Here is a 20,396-nt window from a genome sequence, read left to right on the forward strand (position 1 = left end):
AACCTCACTCCATACATTGAAAGACAAAAAGACTTGCAAACTCTGCGGTTAAAGGTTAAAATAGCTTCCTAACAGAGGAGAGGATGATGACACAGGACATTGGATTACAAAACTAAACTTATCACTGCAATAATATATGTACCTGTTTTCCTCTTTACAAATTGTATTGAAAAGAATATTCTTGATTATCATATTGTATCGGCCACAACAATCAGATAACTGTCAGTCATCATTGGCCATGGAATGTCATATCAGTGCAACTCTTGATGAGATAGATCCACCCACTCATCCACTGCCCTCATGTTGTGTACACTGTCACCTTGATTTGGGTACATTCTGCTTGTTGTGATGTGAGCTGAAAGTGACACATTGAGTATGTGGTGCATTAGTCAGACCTGACGCTGCATTCTCGTCATATTTGCATCACTTACAGAATGACTTGGTCATAGGCTCAAAGCATCTATTTTACAGGACACAAATCAGACTAATGTGAAACTGGGAAACAACACTTCTTGCCTTTTCATTTCATTCACAATGAGTTCTAGTCATCACAGCTTTTACACCAATTGCTGAGCATGCATTTAAACCCAGATATTACTGTAAACTAAACATTGCAATAATAGCCTTAAATGAAGAGTCTTCTCCTGACCATAAAATGCGACACATACATGCATCAGAAGATTTTTTCCGTCAGGCCAGGTTGCCACTGGACCAATGAGGATGACTTTTTGAATAACATTACTGCTATGAGTTTGGAGAATATATACTTGGACAAATAGTACTTTGCATGGATTTCACTGAAGTTAAATAAAATATGAACTAGCACACATAGTGTAAGACAGGGATCTACATAAAGAAGGCAGCATTTTTCCTATATATATCCGTCTTTAAAATATTTTTTTTGATAGTCCCTCCCACCCTCTGCCAGATGTTCTTGCTGGCCTGAGGAGAACATGCAGGAAGAAAAAAACGCTCTACTAAAAGCTGCAGAGGGTCATTCTTTCCTGTGGCCATCCAGGTATAGAATTTTTCTTTCTGTCGAACTCTACTTTTTTTTTTTTTTTTGAAACTATTTTTATAATGCAGTTTTCCACAACCTGCAACAAAAGAATTTCCCTTCTGATATTATTGAACTTTTTCTTATTTTTCTTATTTTTAAATTACGCCAGACCTATTCTTCAGATTATTGATATTTCTAAAACAATTTTTTATTTTTCCTTGTGGGTTTTGATGAGCTGTTATTAGCTGAAGTAATTTTTCAAGCAAAAATATTACACTTGTTCCACTATCGTAATTGTAACCTTTTTACTTTGTTCTTTATCACTGTTTAGGGATCTTCTTTTGAATTTGGCATCTTTTTCATTCATTGATTCACTGATTTTTCACAGTCAGTTAACAAATGATAAAGAATTAAAGCCAAAGATCAGTCCAGAACAGTGTTTAGCATAAGTGTGCATTAAATTGGGTGTACCTTTAAAAAATGAAAGTCTGCACGGATTTGTTCCAGACTGTAAATGTGCTTAATGTACAAAAAGGTTGATGTTCTTCCTTGTACATCCCAAATGAATACTATGAAAAACCTCCAGACCCAGAGGAACTAAACTGCCATCAACAGTATATCCCCAAATATTTAGCTGTCCTTTAATCCTCCAAGCAGTTTTTAAAAGTTTTTTGCTCTTGTCACACTGTGGAAACAACATCCTTCAAAATTCAAAAATGCCTTTTGTGCAATAATACCACATATTTTACTGCTTACATTTTTTGTTTCTTTCTGTACTTGTCTCATATCTGCTCTGTATAAACACAACCTACAGTGCAGGCAAATAGCCCTGAATATTTGTCATGTGACGTGTGTCACAACTGAATCACTAATGATTTTTCTGTTGCACCAGTGAGCACAGAATTAATATTTTTTTGGTTAGTTCAAATGTTTTATTTTGACCTAGCAGAATAAAAGGATTTTGATAAAATATCACCATTTTAAGCTTAGATTTGGTTAGTCTCAGAAAGCCAGTCCAATTTGTAAGATTGTGTTCCCTCAAAATAGTGACAGCTGGAATTGTGGTGCAACATTTCCATGCAGTGAGAGGAGCACTGTGATTAGAAAAGGATAATTCACTACAAAAACAAGCAGAGCTGCCTGACTGCAGTTTCATTTTCAGTGCGGTATTCTGCTGCCCGAAGGTTGCTGTTGTTGTTTCCCTACATCCGGTGAGTCAGACTAAGGTTTAGTTAATTTTCTAAACAGACCTGCATGTCTCACATGATTAGTTCAAGGACCGTGTGGGAAAGTTGAAAACTCGATGATTATGTTTTTACAGTTTCTGACCCTGTCATACCAGCAATTTTAAAAAAAAAAATAGTCCTGCTTTTCAAACCTACCAGAAGGTTTTGGGGTCAATTGTAGCCTGATGTTTGGAAGACTGAAAGCACTCAATTGAGTTTCTTGTGTGTTATTTTTCTTCTTTTTCTCATTTGTCTTTTTATTAATGCTGCAGAGACCTTCCTCAGTATGGACACAAGCAGTGGCAGTCCTACTTTGGGAGGACCTTTGATGTCTACACTAAGCTGTGGAAATTCCAGCAACAGCACAGGTTATTTCCATCCCTTACTGTTAATTCACAGTGTTTACTAAGTGTCAATGGATGAATCAAGAGTGCTATGTTTTAAGTATGGTGGTTCAATAAAATGTAGGTTTGCAATTAGTTTCAGCAGTTTGGTGATTCAATAATGAATTTTATGTGATTCCTGTCTGTTGTAGTTCAGACTACAGCTCTGTTTTTCTTTTTAAAACAAAAAAATGCTACATTCTTGTGAAATATGAGGCACATGAATCTAAATCAAGCCAAATTATATTATAGTGTATGTTTCTTAGTTTATCAACACAACGATATGTTGACATTGAAACAGTAATGACTTTTACAGTATAGCTTGCCAGATGCTGTTGTCTCTCACAGTGGTTTCATTTTGTTATTGTCTAGTGCTCAGTATTGTATTTCAATATTTATTGACAGGCAGGTTCTGGACAGTCGGTATGGCTTGAAGAGATGGCAGATTGGGGAAGTTGCATCCAAAATTGGGCAGCTTTACTACCACTACTAGTAAGTCACACTTTGTCTGAACCACACTCCAGCTGATATTATTGTCTCACCGTTGTCAAATAGTCAGTGGGAGCAAGAAAGATGATAGATATGGCACATGCTAATCAGCTTAATGTGCTAATGAACTAAGCATCAACATTTCTCCATAATCCCAGACTCTACCTTTAATTTCATTAATGTAATTTAATACGGGTAATGTTAATCTGGTTACTAATCTGTCTGTTTTGTCTTCTTGTTTTTAGTTGTTATATGTTACCTGCTGAATATTTTAATTTTGCTCAGGATTTATAAAGTATCTATCTATCTGTCTAATCTATGTAATCAATCTATCTATGACAGCCTTCGTACCTCAGAAACAAGTTACCTGAATGAGGCCTTTTCGTTCTACTCAGCCATCCGCCAGCGGTCCTACTACTTTCAGGTCAACAAAGAGGACAGGTAGGCTTAAAAACAGACCATGCTGTCAAAATGTAGATGAGCACAAACTCTAACATCAAACTTAACTGACATGCCATTGTTTCTGTTTTACATATGTTTATTTTAAGGAAAACTTGAAAAGATATATTCTTCACTGTTTACAGGCTATTTGTCGTGACATGTAACCAGTTACAGAGTGCTATAGGCAGGACCAGGCTGATAATCAGTCAATTCCTACGTAGTATCTAATAAAAAGTTTGGACACTTATTTAAAGATTTCTTGTGTTCTAAAAATGAGGTAAATACCACTTCCCTCAGTCGACAGAGTACACATATGTTCATCAGATGTACGTAAAAAAGACAAGCATGCTAATTGGGATCTTCAGATGAAAAAGTGAACCATAACATCTCACCATTTGACTTACTGAATCATGGTTGAAATGTGACAGTGCTTTGTGAGAATTTGTTTGACTTTGCTTTCATATTGTCTTCTCTTTTCTTTTATTAGGCCTGAATTAGTAGTGAAGAAGCTTCGATATTATGCTCGCTACATAGTCGTCTGTTTACTGCTGAACAAGATGGACCTAGTCAAAGTTTTGGTGAAGGTATGGAAGCAACCTTCTGGATTTATCATACTGCAGCATTAGTAGTATTGATTTCAGTGGGGATGTGGATACACCTGTACACCAGTCAAAGTAATCTGACAGACTCTGCCCAACTCTCACTATACTTACACCACAAAACATATGTCATTTAGTTCATCCTTCCTCAAGCCATCTTTACTTGAGCCTTTTTAAGACATAAAGTATATAACATTGCTATGGCATTCTGTTATTCAGACTTAGGTCAGTTTTTCCGTTCTTGTTCCTTGTGGCAGAATTGGACAGTGAGGACGGCTGCTATGTTACAAGTGATTTACCTGCAGCTAATAAACTGTCACACTGTTTGTGACAGCTCACTTGTCTGAAGTGACAAAAAGGACACATTGTAACTTGTTAGATCCTGATAGATCCTGTCTTAATGCCACGGATTATTTATTAATTTAAATAGTTAATGAAGTTAAAGTTGTTGCTCCATGTGCGAAAATGACTATAATACATATCCATGCATAATCCATATGGCCATCTTTGGAGATGGCCATATGGATCCCTCTGCTGTTTGATGCTGCAGGTATATAATTAACTCAAAACAAAGACTTGTACAAACAGCTGGAAGCAGCAAACTGAACTTGAGCTGCGGTTAATGTTTTCTCAAAACCACAATTACACTTGTTAATGAGTGTCCTTAATCTTCACCTGTTACAGTCTGTGTCTTTGTTGCAGTAAAGGAAGCAACTGTTAAAGTTATGTTCATACAATTCTTCCTATGAGCAATTCTTCCACATGACAAGTGAAGGAAATGCAAATACTGCAGGAGTATAGTGGTACACAGAATTCATGGATTAGTATGTACCTTGGTTTCAGGTTTGATACAATTTTATAACAGTGTAAACTAGAAAAGCGCTCAGAGAGCGCAGTACTCCGCCAAGGCTGCTCAGTTGACGTATCATTTTTGACGGATGAAATCTTCAATAAAAAATTACCTTGCGCTGAGCACAGGCATGTGTTATGCATGTACATGTTATTTATGGCTACCGAATTGCGTGTAAATCACTCTTATAAAGGTCTGTTGATTAGTTCATCACTTTTGGCAAGCCTTTGTTTTGCTACCGTTCCCTCCATGCTTTTATTTTGAAGATGTATTTTTAATGTTGCCGGCTTTTATTTTGTCACCGTTCCAGTGGCGCAGGAAGTGTTTATCTAAGAAGCGGTTTCTTGACATGATGACGGTGCTGTCGAAAATTCACAATAAGATGAAAAAAAACGGTTCCACGCTGTTGCTGTCTAGCAAAGGGTGTGTCTAAACTTATAAGCACCGAGCTGGGACGGGGACAAGCTCTTATAGTGAAGAAATGAGTGAAGGACAGAAAGGTGAATTTGTGTTCAAAATAAGGCTGACGGCTGAACTTAACGTGTCTGGCTGGGTTTGCTACATTACGTGACCTAAATATGTAGTGGATGGCAGGAATCGATGGGACTCAGAAACACCCCACAGTTTAATCATTTGTTCCTTGTATGATTTCCAACTGATAAATGATAGTCATTTTGTAGTAGGATCGCAATCATGTGATCGTCAGCAGGTAACTGACACAGTGTTCACGTCGTGGTTGCAGCAACGCCGTGTCGGTAGCTATATCTGGCAATGGGAAATCCCTTAACAAAGCCGTGGATCCAGATTATAAGCCACATCACTGCCAAAATCTAATCACTTGGTCCTTGTGTGATTTCTGACCTTCCCTGAAAATTTCATCCAAATCAGTTAGTCCGTTTTTGAGTAATGTTTCACACAGACAGGCAGACAAACAGATTACAAACAAACTACGCTGATCGACACATAACTCCGCTGTTCCTTGGTGGAATAAAAACAGAAGAAGAACCTCACTGTATCAAATATCCTTGATCCTTGTTAGCGATGCGCCATTTTTAATGCACTAACTTCTTATTTGCACTGTGTATCGACAAGTATACAGTAAAGAAAATATCAATGGTCCATCCTTTTGAAAGTCTGGTGATCAAGAGCTCATGCTGTCCTTTCTCTGGAATATGAGTTCTCATTTTATGATTCAGAAACTTCTCCAAGGCTAAGGAAACACAGAGAAGTTGTGTAGCATTTGCTTATATTTTGGTGTTTTCTTTTCTATAGATCTGGGCTCAAACTACAGGAGTTTTTGATATGATTTACCCCTGTCTAACCCCTTTCAACAATCTGAGGAGAAATGTAGGGTGGCATTTTAGTCTGAACTAATGTTCTGCCCAGATTGTTATGGAATTGAATGCTATACAGATCCGCTCTGAAACCTGCTGAACTACTCAGACTCATCAGAACCACCCTTTTATGAGTAAATGTGAATATTTACGAGTATCTTGAAGGTGCTGAGAGCAGTGGTTGCTGTTGCCCAACAATGCTAAATATTCAAGCCCTTGAAGTGAAAGTGAGCTACAGATATTAAAACTGATAGTTAAACCCTCCCATCCAGTTTTTGCAGAGAAACGTCTTGCTGACCACATCTCCCCAACTATTTTCTTAGTCAGACTTGTTTAGCTTTTTGTTTTTATTTATTTCCAACGAGAGTATCATTAACCTTACAGCAAGTTGTTGCAGTACAATCTTAATTTTTTATACATCTACGTCCCCAAGAGAACATCTAAAGTGGTGCACTGCTCCATGATTTCTCCCTGTGGCACCATAATCTTGATAATATCCCATCCTGTGATGAGCCATTATTTTCAAATCTTGTGATGTGTCTGAGATTAAAGAGAATAACATCTGAGAAGTTTTCCTTATGTATGTGTTACAACCCGATTTTAAAATCTGTTAGGATTATAAAAGTCTTGTACTATGAGCCTGGACAAATGGGACTATCAACCCTGAACACCAAAACTTAACCCCAGCTTCTAATTTCTCTGTTAAGAACAAGAGTCCTAATTAGGGTGCTTTATGCAATTTTCACAAGACCTAATTCGAACCAAATCTTTTCATTTCTCTGACATAAGTGGTTGTGTTTTTAAGTGTCCTATACCAGTGCTTCCTTCCTGTCTGTCACTGTAGGAGTTATCTGAGGAAATCGAAGACTACACACAGCGATTCAACACAGAGGACCAATTGGAATGGAACCTGGTTCTACAAGAAGTGGCAGCTTTCGTTGAGGTAATCAACCCTCCAAATGTAATACTGCTCAGTGCTTTTGGCTATTTTATTATTCAGAATGTGAATTATACATTGTCATCTTTTTGGACATACAGCAAGCTGAATGCAAAAGTCTCCTTCTTTAGAGTTGTGAGCTGGCAGACACTCTGGGCTAGCCCTGGCTCACAGCTGCTCCTGTCCATTTGTTTGTCTGAAACAGGCAGATCCAGTGGTCGTTCTGAACGACAACAATTCTGTTGTCGTCACCAGCAATCGGCTACAGGAGGGAACTGTGCCTCCGCTGGAACAAGGCATGGTGGTTGGGCAGCTCGTCCTTGCTGACGCACTAATCATCGGCAACTGTAACAACCAGGTTCTAACCCACTAATTCTAATTCACTGTTCCTAATACTGCATACAAATCATCAGCATAGTTGTTGACCAGTCTTGTTGGAGAAAACTTGTGTTATTGCATCTCAAATTTCTAACTTAGAGCAACACCAGCAGCTCTCTTATCTATAATGTATTGTCTCAAATTGTACTTGAACGTAATAGCTTGAATATTGATAATAGGTTTATTACCTTGATTTGCACTTCAGTAAGTATGCCAGATGTGTCACCTAGGTGAAGTGAACTAGGAGTTTTTGATAATTATACATGTCCTAAGCTCACACTTTCTACCCACAACCAGCAGCATAATAGTCATTCTTTAACGAATTAATAACGATACATGATTCTGTAATTCTTTTTATTTATTTTTCCTGAATTTACTGAAACAGGATAAATACACAGGGTTTGATACAAGAACCAGTCATACAAACGGGGTCGTTCTTAAGTTGCGTCTTGGAGACGAATGAATTCAGAGAACTTGATGCATTTAGCACTTTTCTTAATAGAGAATTTTCTTACAGAATTCACCAAATCAAATATAGATTGTCTGCATTTTTTCACAAGGTTAAAAGGTCTTGAGTGAAGGATTAGTCTGACATTTAACCAGTTAGAACATTAAATCTGTTACAAACACCAATTAAGATAAATAATAATGCCCTATGTTAACTTGTAAAGAAAACGACAATTAAGCCTTGTTTACATCATGTTCACTTGCACATGTTCAAATTCAGTAAAGAATTGCTGATTTTACTGACATATCATGCAGTGCCAGTCCAAAAGTATATTAATAATAGAGTGACATTTCAATCCAGTGTCTACTTGCTTTTAAAAATATACACATAACGTAATAATGCTTTGAATATAAATAAGCGTGAAAGAAAAGCTACAGCCAATCTCTACTTTTGTCTTGTTTTGATCTCGAATTCAAATGCTTCATGAGGCAAAAACATTGGTTTCACTAGCAACATATTTTTGATTTACTATATGGGATCTGTACATTAGTGGAATAATTAAAGGAAATTTAATGCTAATGCAAAAATAATTTTTTCACCATGTGAATTATTTTTTGGGAAGTACCACCTTTTTGCTCTTCCTAGCTCTGAGTTCTGTGTTATTTATGTCACTGGAACACAGGCAGATTTCATTTCACTGGTCTAACATGTGTGACAAACCCCTCCTCGCCCTCTGTGTCTCTGCTCTGATTTATTTCTGTTCTCAGTGCAGCCTACACTAACTGTGTAACATATGTTCTTCATCTCATCGTGTCAGAGATGAGTATTTGCAGTGCCCTCTTCTGGCTGTAATAACTCACTGACCCAAAAACTAAAATTCATATATCAAAGTAGTTTGGAGAGGATTAAAATAGTCCATTTTCTCACTATTATGTCAACTCTAATCTGTCTTTGAAGGCTCTCATTTTGTCAACCTGTAAACAGATTTCTGTGTAGCAGGCTGACTTTTGTATCATCTACAAAACAACTATGGCCAGAGTACTGATTCTTCGTGAATCCTGCAACAGTAAGCTGACACCAGTGTTTGTCTTCCTTTTTTAGGTGAAGTTCAGTGAATTAACCATAGATATGTTTCGCATGCTTCAAGCTTTGGAGAGGGAACCTGTAAATCTGGCCACACAGACCTCCAAACAGGGAACGCTGGTAAGTGTCATGTCCATCGTGCCAGATGATAGTGTACCCTTTGTCATAAGTCATAGTGATGGGAATAAGTGACCAGAGCCCCAACACAGGGAAGGCCCTCTCAAAAGCCTGCAATTAAACCATAGTTATTATCCGTCATCTGGAATTTGAAATTCACAAAGTGAGTAAACTGTTACTGTTGGCTGCATAAATAATTGGACGGTTTATTTCTGGTATCTATGCTGCTTCTGTACTGAGATTGTCTTGGCAGCACTTCTTGGAAAGTACAGTAATACAGCTGAATTCTGTAAATAGGACAACATTCCAGTACACTCCTGTTTGGTTTTTAGTGACGAAATAGAGTAATACTGTGATCTTTTCTCCATTTGAGTAAAACGGCCTTCCACTTTTTGGTATGCATAGGGTCTGATGTAGACCTAACAAACCTATGATGGAAACAATATCTTAAAACCTCACGTGAAAACCTGACAGGGTATGTCATGATAACAAGCTGAAATGAGATGAGGTTTCAGGTTGCACTTTGCATCAAATTCAGATCCCTTTTTCATGACTGAATTTTTCTCAAAGTATTTATTGTAGCAAGGTGTAGCACATATCAAATGAAAACACGACTTGACTTTTCCAGCAATGCCAGTTGCCTTTTGTCAGCCAGAAACATAATTTGAATTTATATCGAATTTATTTGTAGTTACAACATACATACAACTCTCTGTACGTCTGTGCATGATTACTCTGGTTTGAATTACTCCTAAACTCATCATTACATAAATATAATAATATCTAGATGTGTTAACATGTCTGTTAATGTCATATTACGATACCAAGAGGAAGAGCAAGTATCAAATGATGGAACATCTCAATAACGCTGACTGTCCTTGAAAAACAAGACGTACAACAAGACAGGATTGGTGAATCGCTCTTATAAAGGCAGTGAAACGTTTATGGTCTGTCATTGAGTGTCTGAGTTTTAGGGGTGTGGGAGTTCCAGCTCTGGGCTGTGTTTGTGTGGGAGGGGGAGGAGGGTGGGGTGATGGAGGCTATAGCTCTGGGGAAAAAGCTGTTCCTCAGCCTATTAGTCTGTCTTTTATTTACGGCAGTGGAACACACATGGAATGTCCTGGGTAGCTGTTGTCCATACAGATGGCCCATGCTCTTCTCTGCATACACTCAGCATACACAGAGTGCAAGTCCAGGAGGTCAGCTGCCCCAGGTCGTCTTCCCGACCTGGGGCAGATCTTTTCTGCCCTCTGCTGTGCAGCTGTTGTACGACACTGTGCAGTCCTGGCAATGGTACTTCTGTAGAAGTTTCTGAGCCGTTATAGAGCCAGACCAGCCTGCTTCAGCTTCATCGGAAGAACATCCTCTGCTAGGCTTTATTCACTAGGCTGTAGGTGTTTAATGTCCACGTCAGATCATTGGTGATGCGGGTGCCAAGGAATCAGACTGAGTCCATCCTCTCTCTTCTCTGCTGAATGGGAGTGGGGACTGTGCAACTCTCCTGGTCCTCCTGAAGTCTATGATGACCTCCTTGACTTTGGTGGTGTGGAGGACCAGGTCATTGTCTGCGCACCACTCTGCCAAATGTCGGACTGCTTGCCTGTACTAGTTCTCATTGTTGTCTCTGATAAGACCTACCACCATAGTGTCATCAGCAGACTTTATCAGGGTGGTGGATGAGTGGGTAGAGACACAGTCTAGGTGAAGAGGGTGAAGAGCGCTGAACTGAGCACAAAGCCCTGCAATGTGCCTGTGTTCGTGTGGATGGTGCCAGATGACAGGTGCCTCATCCTGACATTCTGAGATCGGTTGATCGGGAAGTCCATAATCCATGAACAAAGTGAGGTGGAGAGTTCAACTTTATGGATCAGTTTATGTGGGATTACAGTGTTGAAGGCATTGCTTAAGTCCACAAAAAGCATCGTGACATATGTGTTTGGCTGCTCCAGGTGGGCTAAGGTTATGTGAAGCGCAATGAAGACAGCATCCTCTGTAAATCTGTTTATCCGGTACATGTACTGATGGCTGTCCAGGTCTGCAGGACCATCTGCAGAATTGTTCCACATAAACAAAGCAGTCTTTCAGGGCCTATCCTTAGAAAATACCTGCATATCACAGTGTCATACTAGCCCAGTAATTCTGCTACTATAATTAAGTCCTAAGTGAGAGGCACTGTCCCCTCTGTGTGCATTGTTCTCCAGTGGTGTTGGACTGATTTTGGATGATGAACATGATGATGTACATAAATTTGAACTGACAAATAAGAGCTATTTATATACAATATTTCTCCACAGGAACCCAATGAGAAGCCAGCTAAAAGAGAAAACCCTCACAAGTATTTGCTGTACAAACCAACGTTCAGCCAGCTTTTTACTTTCTTGTCTGCCTCTTTTAAGGTCAGTATTCACTTTAATTATACCGTCTCTGGGTTGAAGATGCAGTGATGTGGAAAAATATTTGCTCCCCTACAGTGTCTTCTATTTTGTCACATGTATTTATCACGTTTAAGTGTTTTAGATCATCAAACCAATTTTGATGTAAGACAAAGATAACCCAAGAAATCAAACAAAATGCTGACAGTCCCACCTTGCCTATGAGGAAAAGTAATTTCCCACCAGTCTATCAAATGACCAGATTCATTTCACAATTGGTTTCAACTTCACCAGCCACACCCACATATGATTACTGACAGGCTTGTTGAATCTAAGCATCACTAAATAGAACCTGTCTGGTATTGTCAAGTAGCTAAAGGGTCTCGAAAAGCAACACGTGATGTGACGTTCTAAAGAGATTCAAGAACAGATGTGGAACAAAGTCACTGACATTTACCAGTGTGGAGGGTTACAGAGACATTGCTGAGGCTCTAGTACTCCAGAGAACCACAGTGAGAAACATTATCCACAATTGCAGAAAACATGGAACAGTGGTGAACCTTCCAGGAGGGACCCAACTACCAACATTTCTACAAGAGCGTGTTGATGTCTAATCCAGGAGGTAACAAAAGAACCCAGACAAACATCAAAAGATCTGCAGACCTCACTGGCCTCAGTTAAGGTCCATCTTCATGATTCCACAATAAGGAAGACGCAGGACCAAAACAGCATCATGGGAGAGTTGCAAGACACAAACCACTACTGACACTAAAGTACATAAAGACTCATCGGATAATTGCAAAAAAAAAAATTCTGTTTGAGCCCCGAGACTTTTGGAACAACATCCTATGGACTGATGAGTCAAAGGTGGAACTTTTTGGAAGACATGGGTCCTGTTACATCTGTAAAGGTATAAAGCTAATACTGCATTCCACATCATACCAGCAGTGAAACATGGTGGTAGTGGAATGGTTTGATGCTGCTTTGCTTCCACAGGACCTGGCCGATCATTATTGATGGAGCCATGAATTCTGCTGTCTATCAGAAAGTCCTCCTGGAGAATATCCACCATCAGTTCATGACCTAAAGCTCAACACAAATGGGTTATACAGCATGACAATGACCCAAAGTAGACAACCACGTCCACCTCTGAATGGCTCAAAAAGAACAAAATAATTTTTTTGGGAGTGGCTGAGTCAAAGTCTAGACTTCAATCCAATTCATGCTGTAGGAAGACTTTAAAAGGGCAGTTCATGCTGAAAAAACATGATGTGACCAAATTAAAGCAGTTCTGCAGAGAAGAGTGGACCAAAATTCCTCCATGATGATGCAAAAGACTGATCACAAGCAATCACAAAAGTAGAACTGCAGTTGTTGCTGCCAAGAGTGGCCCAACCAGATATTAGGTACAATTACTTTTTTCACAAAAGTGATATAGGTTTTCAATAAATCTTTAATAAATCACCATTTAAAAACTGCATTTTGTGTTTTGTGGGTTTCTATGTCTAATATTAAATACATATAAATATTAGTTCGATGATCTGAAACATTTAAGTGTGAAAAATATGCAAAAACAGGAGAAAAAAATACTTTTACACAGCGCTGTATATGAAATATATAGTATCTGTCTTGTCTGGCTTGATACACTGACACTTTAAATTCTCAGTTTTGCCTTTAAATTAAGATTCTGATTTCTGTAAGGGTAATTAGGCCTATAAAAAGAACATTCTGTGGTGAAAAAGGTTTAACTTTAGTGAGCAATTGTTTGGGTAGGTTATCTTTTACCCCAATCCATAACCAATTTTACATTATGTCATTTCAGCATTGAAAATGCATGTATCACTGCAGTATTAATCTTTGCCGCTGTATATTATCTTTTTTATTTTGTTTTCCTTGCTCTTATTTTCAGGAATTGCCAGCCAACAGTGTTTTGCTTGTGTACCTGTCAGCTACTGGAGTCTTCCCTACTGGGCATTCAGATTATGAGGGTAAAATGCTAAATATTTTTTGGAATGTTTGTGAATATAATAGTAATAACAGAACACCAAACAATTTAGATAAGAATTGTTTTAGTGTCTTCATCTGCAGATCAAAAACATTAGTCCAAAATCAGACACTAAAGACTATATTAGAAACTTCATACTAATACTGGATAGGGCTTTTTTGCTGTCAGACAACCTCAGTTCTTGTTGGAAACTGTCCTCTGAGATTCTACTTAATCTTTACATCACTCCGTCACATCTTTTCTGAAGATGTGTCAGCAGACGTATCCAGTCAAAAAACAAGCAGCCAAATCCTGTGAAAAATAAGCAATTGATGAGGCTTTAAAGATGCTTTAAAAGAATCGCTGAAGTTATAAAAGTTAACACTGAAGGCCTGTTTCAAAAATTCAAACCTCAATAAGTATTTGGACTAAAACTGTAGGACTGTGCAAGGTTCCATGGTTTAGGTAGAAGTTTCTGCATGGTTTTGTAAAAAAGCAAAAATACATGGCATGAATGGGGAAAAGTTCTGAAATCTTGGTGCATGGTTTTCATCTTGGCACAGCACCTAAATCCACACCAAAAGGGCTACACCTGAAAACACTGTTTACCTTCCAGAAGCTCGTCTTTTGCATTGTTGTACTTTATATAGTAGACAGCACAAATCTCTATCTAATAATGTTAAATTATGAAATTGATGACAAAGTGTGTCCACTGTGAGATGCAGGAGTGAGCATCTCATTCATTTTTAATAACCATTATGTAAGACTTCAACAGCATTGTGTATTTTACAATCCACCAGTAATATCTTCACTTTTTAAGCATAGCAATATTAACAACTTTACATTGTTATCACAGGTTTTCACAGCAGTATAAAAAAAGTAAACATGATGGTTCTGTTTTATGGTTGAAGGATATTCAGACTAAGATTAACTCCAGGTATTGATCACTGGTAAAAAAATTTTTAAAAAAAGTCAATGCATCAAGTTTATTTGCTACTTCAGCAAAACTCTGGTCTTTTGAAAGTATTAATTTGTGGTAACCAAGAGCTGCAGTGAAATGAATGATATACGCTTCTGTCTACTCTGTGTTTTCAATTTGAACCAGTGATTAATTACATTCAAACATTTCTTGCAGGACCATATGATTTTGGAGGAGTTCTTACAAATACAAATAGAGATGTGGTGAACGGAGAGACGGTGCAGAAGAGGAATCAGGCCCAGAAAGAAATGCACTGGTGAGGAGTTATTCATTTGTGGAATATATTTATTATCATTTTTCAGGTTGTTCAGAATTTTTGAAAAAGCTCAAATTCAAATATTATAAAATTAGTAACAGAAAAAAATTCATATATTATTGGTGGGATAGTATGCTGAGCATTGTGTCATGCTTCTTGTGTTCACAGTTACTTAACAGGAGGGAAATCCCTGTGTTTTCCCTTTGTTTGTTGTGACTAATGTTGGCATAGTTAACATCAATCTGACTCAGTGTGACATCCGGCTACCTCCCAATCACTGCATTCCATATCACTGTCAATAATAATAATTTAATGTTACATCCATTATACAAGTAGATCCAGACTCATGCCATAACAGAATGTGCAATACAATACATATGAATACATGAAATATGAAAAACAAAGCCCCAAAGTGGAAACTCAGTTCAATAAAGGACGATACACCTGTGATTACTGACAGACAAGTTAAAATATCTATGATCATTGAAACAAAACTGAGTATACCTGTGATTTCCAATTACTCTAACTGCATGGACATGGTTCTAAAATGAGCTATGAACAGTAGAACTTTTGTAGGTTTTGGACCTATGGGTTGTTTCTATCTGCATGTCTGTATCATGGCCCCATATTGCCATTACAGAAGAAATGAAAAATCTGACCGTGAGACAAAATTCAAACAGCATACAGGAAGGCCAGTGATCAAGTGAAAATCAATGGAAGCCCATTTGCAGTAATCAGGACATATAGAATGAGCCACACTACCACTAATCAGAGCTTCAGTGACTGTTCAGATGAGCAGGTGCTTGGCACAGGGGTTATTAATAGAGATCAGTTTCTGTGATCGCTCAAGCAGCATAAAGGGCGTTGCATAATGTCAACATCTATGGATGATGTTAGAGAAGAAACCCTTGTTTGCTCTTTGGTGTATAAATATGAAATTAAACTTTGCTAAAGAACATGAACATTTGGTCAGATGAGATCAATTTGTTTTGCTCAGATGAGTCCTGTCTGTCTGGCATGAACCTGGAGGTGGCAGTGTGATGATACTGGTCAAGTGTTAAAGGTGTTGGTGAGATGGCAGAAGGAATGCCTGTGGATATGCCAAATAACTGACTGACAAGATACCAGGTTGTTCTCTTGACTCAACTATTCCAGGGTGCTTATTTCAGCCCTGTGTTGCGTCACAGTTGTTGGTAATTAAGCCAGTTAACAATTATGTAATTAACTACCAGACTGGAGCTTTGTGTGGCCACACAATTGTAAGTGTAATGTCTGCATTAATGACAAGCTAGAAACTCTAAATATGTGTACACAACCGGCGATGTGATAAACAACCGACTGAAAAGCCACCTGTCCATTTTCAGCACTGCAGAGGCTCATTTTGAGTTTACTAGGATAGATATGTGTCAAGGTTCCTGACATCTGCTTGTTTGTAATGTTGCAGCCTTCATCCAGGGGATTTATTCCCTTTCACCCGGAAGCCACTTTTTGTCATTGTGGATTCTTCAAACAGCACAGCCTACAAGGTATGTAAATAGGCTAATACCTAATTCAACATGCTTTTAATGGTGCCAGTTTGCTAAGGCAGAACAGAATGCCAAATTCCACCACTAGTACACTGACCCCATGGTTACATTATAGCTGCAGTTTCAGACTGTATGAATGATTTTATGAGACTGCATCCAGTATGGGTGTTTTTTATGATTAACAGTGATTTGTGTCTTTTGTTTTGTCCTAATAGAATTTCACAAATCTGTTTGGCCAGCCTCTGGTGTGCCTACTATCACCTACAGTATATCCCAAGAGTGTACAAGGTGTGTGTAACTCTAAAACCACAGTTCATTCAAGCATAAAGCTGATCATATTCTGTCATTTTTTGACCATAAGCAAATTCCATGCTGACACTAAAACCAGCATAGTTAGGCCGTCTCTGTAAACCATCTCACTTCTGTACTCTTGTGTCTTCTGTGGCTCACTTGTTCAAGCCTATTGGTTGCAAGCAAAAAAAAAACAGGGAGTCTGCCAAAACCCACACTACCATACTGTATAGTGTAGTACGTCAAATTCAGTATATGAAAAGTACCGGGATGTCCTCCTACATCCAGTTGCCAACAAGCATTCTTTTATGGCCATTCTGACCTGCATCCTATGACCAGCAAAAGATAAGTCATGGTCTCTTGAACAAGTATCAATGAGCTTAAACACACAGAAAGATGACAGCTCATTTCACACTGCAGACTGATGTGAGCATGTTAGCTAAAGCCAAAGGTGCAATATTAGGATTGACTAGTATGTCCCAATTTTATGTATACTGTACTTAGTAAGGACAGCTGCAATATTTTCATTTATTTATTTATTTTTTAAATGCACACATTGATCACGCAAGGGGAAATTCTCTTTTCGCATATCTCTGGAAGCTGTGGTGAGAGCACAGTGCGAACTGAAAGTATTAAAAAAAGTTTGTAGTTTGGAACACAGCCGTCTTTAAAGACTCAGTAATTAAGTGAAACAGCTGCTCAATGTACTTTTTTTTGCAAATATTATTAAATAGCAATAAATTGTGCATTTGTAGGGACTGATTTCAGCAGAGTGTTAATGCCCATTTGGTTCTAGAGGGAGTATTGCCGACAGCAGCATGGTGGATGTAGGATGAAGTCAAAATAAACATAGTAATGAATTCATAGTAATGAAGGAAAATGTCAGATAGTGTGACTGTGGATCACTGGTGTTTTTAGTGATTTTTGGACAACAATGGACCTCTGTGGCACAGAGAAATAAGATATGTAAGGATTTGATTCACACAGTATTTGCTCATTGATAAGACTTATGGTTGCCTTAGGGCTTCTCATATGGTTTGTTGAAAACAAAAAGTACAATATTAGGAGACTAATGTTTTAAGTTGGTAAAAAGCTGCAGTCAGGTACCCATATGCTTGCTTGTGTAATAATTAGTCCTGTTGGTGCATGCTATTAAAAGATCATTTCCCTGTGCACCTCCAATCAGCAAAATGTACAGCCCTCTGCGCAAAAATTTATTTTAAGTTAGGGTAAAGTTAACAATTTTAAGACATGTGAACATGAAAAAGCTGCGTGTCTCTCCTTTAAATAATTATTTACCACTTACTATTACAATTGAACAACCTGAATCTCTAAAGATGCTGTTACTTAATCTCTGATGATGTTCTGATGTGTTCATGTTTATTTGGCAGACTTTCCATGTAGGTAATTGTTCGATGTAATGAGAATGCTACTTTGAGAAAGTACTCAGGTGCCATGTTTATATGATCATGAAATATAAATGTGTCTCATTTGTCTGGTCTCTACTTGCCTTTTTAGATCAATCTCAGCGTGGGAGCCTCTTCACTCTGTTCCTCTACAGCCCACTCTTGGCTTTCTCCTCTGTTTGTGGTTTAAGTAATGTGCGACGAGGACTGTGGGAAAGGGCTCAAGAATTTCTTTGCAAAGTCTACCGTGACATTGGGCAGATGATTACTCGATCACGGACCATAGGTAGCAATCTTCCAGAAATTCTTACATGGCTGCTAGTGGGTTAAACAGAGACTATAGTCACTAACACAGCGGCCTGGACTCGATTCCAGCTCACGGCCCTTTGCTGCAAGTCTTTCCTCATTCTTCTTTGCAACTTTCCTGTCTGCCTCTCAACTTAACCTGTCAAAATAAAAGCCAAAAAAAAAGATTAAGATGGACCGTGATAAATATGTTTTTACATTTATTATTTAATTAGTTTTTATTTTTTGTCAAGCAGTATTAATCATAGTACAAGTAATGTGTATTGGTTAGTTTTCTTTTTTGTTAGTACACTTAAACAGCATTAAATGCCAGTATTTGCCCAACCTGAAAATATTCAAATGTTCACATTTAAAAAGATGCAGTGAGAGAATTTCACTTTTTTTCTTTCAAAAAAGTAGTTGGAAATGAATTTAACAGTTGACAACTAATTGATTATTGACTAAGCGATAGATACAGCTATTAATAACAATTTGATAAAAGTAATGATAGCTCTAAAAATGTAATGAGCGTGAGATACAGCGTTCTACAGTGAATCAGTTACACGGTTATTGAACCTGCTCCTAAATTGCTGAAACGCTACCTAATTTTGATGCAGTAGAAGTAAAGTGCAACAGTGCAGCATTCCTTCTCTCCACAGCAGTATTAGATGGATGAACAGCATCAGCCATAAATTACAGTTTTCCGATCTTTTTCTACTGTCAACTCTTATATAAATTCAACCAATAGAAAATGGCTTGCTGTTCAGGGATTGTAATATTTTCATTATTTAGTAATCCCTTGGTTACTATTATGTAACTCCCTAATCCTTTAGACTAAAACTTGTCAGAAAGTATTGAAAATTACCCAACACACATTCCTAAACCCAACCCAAGGTTTCATCTTTAAATTGCTTGTTTTCTCCATCCAGCAAACTATCCCAAATATTTATTTATTACTTTTTGCAGAAGTGAGTCATCTGAAAGCCGTCAGTCATAACAATGGGATCCAGAGTATTTTTTTGTGTAACACTACACTGGCAAAAGTCCCCTGAATTTCTTACCAGGTGATGGTAGAAAGGAGATATCTCCTAGTCTCCATCAGCCTCAGTTGTCTGGACCCAGTGCTTTCCCCTTGTTTATTTATACCTCCTCTGCATGCTCTGCATATCTGTCCACTGATTTCTGCAGGGATTTCCATTGTTGTTCTGCTCCCCATGCCGGCCGATGTAAATTATGCACGCATGGGGTTGCTGAGCCACATCAGCACCACTGAATTTAAAAAAAAGGTATTAACATGACATGGGTGCCAGTTTCATAAGCAGTGAGTCACCTGTTGGAGACTTATCTCATGCCATTCCCCTGCTCTCTTTCCCCACATTTCCTGTCTCTCTGTCTCATCTAATAAATCAGAAAACAAAGCCAAGGTTTCCCACATGTCATGACCAAAGATGGCACAACTCAGATATGTCTCCAGTAATAAGCCAAACAACCATGAGAACTAAGATAGTTAAGAACAAATCATGATATTGTTATAGATTAATTTTCTGTTGGTCAACTAAATGTTGAATCAACTACTTGTTCCAGCACTAATATTGACTTGCAACACTGTTTTCACAGATCAAGCCTTTTTGCAATTCTTTGGTGATGAGTTCTTGCGGCTGCTGCTGATCCGCTTTGTGTTCTGCTCAGCAGCACTGAGACTGCATAAACTCTTTAGGGTAAGTCACTGGTGCTGCAATGTTTACTTGCAAGCCAAAAATTCATTTATACTTTAATACAGTTAAGAACAGGATCTGTCCTGAAAATGTGTTCCATCTGACATGTCCTGTAAGGAAGAGTGTCCTACTTCTGGAAAATTCCAACACAAAATACACTTGAATCATATCGCTTCAGAGCTCAGTGTATCACACAGTTCATTACAGTCTGCTACACTACACTATCTCTGTTATTGCCAAGAGTAAAGCAGTAATCAAAGCAAAGGGCGGATATTTTGAAAAATATAAAATGTAAAA

The 20,396-nt window shown here is 38.1% G+C and overlaps 1 protein-coding gene across 1 annotated transcript in view; it reads left to right on the forward strand.

Annotated features, from left to right (window-relative positions):
* Nucleotides 1-20,396, forward strand: part of scai (suppressor of cancer cell invasion) — a 34,370-nt gene that overhangs the window by 13,025 nt on the left and 949 nt on the right. The window contains exons 3-16 of the mRNA XM_023284361.3: nt 2,499-2,594; nt 3,015-3,101; nt 3,441-3,539; nt 4,027-4,123; nt 7,167-7,265; nt 7,465-7,617; nt 9,187-9,288; nt 11,580-11,681; nt 13,567-13,645; nt 14,777-14,876; nt 16,321-16,402; nt 16,618-16,690; nt 18,212-18,385; nt 20,002-20,102. Of these exons, the coding sequence (XP_023140129.1) occupies nt 2,499-2,594; nt 3,015-3,101; nt 3,441-3,539; nt 4,027-4,123; nt 7,167-7,265; nt 7,465-7,617; nt 9,187-9,288; nt 11,580-11,681; nt 13,567-13,645; nt 14,777-14,876; nt 16,321-16,402; nt 16,618-16,690; nt 18,212-18,385; nt 20,002-20,102 (1,444 nt within the window). The remainder of the gene's footprint in view (nt 1-2,498; nt 2,595-3,014; nt 3,102-3,440; nt 3,540-4,026; nt 4,124-7,166; nt 7,266-7,464; nt 7,618-9,186; nt 9,289-11,579; nt 11,682-13,566; nt 13,646-14,776; nt 14,877-16,320; nt 16,403-16,617; nt 16,691-18,211; nt 18,386-20,001; nt 20,103-20,396) is intronic.

This window comes from Amphiprion ocellaris, chromosome 17 (genome assembly GCF_022539595.1).
Source record: "Amphiprion ocellaris isolate individual 3 ecotype Okinawa chromosome 17, ASM2253959v1, whole genome shotgun sequence".
NCBI lineage: Eukaryota > Metazoa > Chordata > Actinopteri > Pomacentridae > Amphiprion > Amphiprion ocellaris.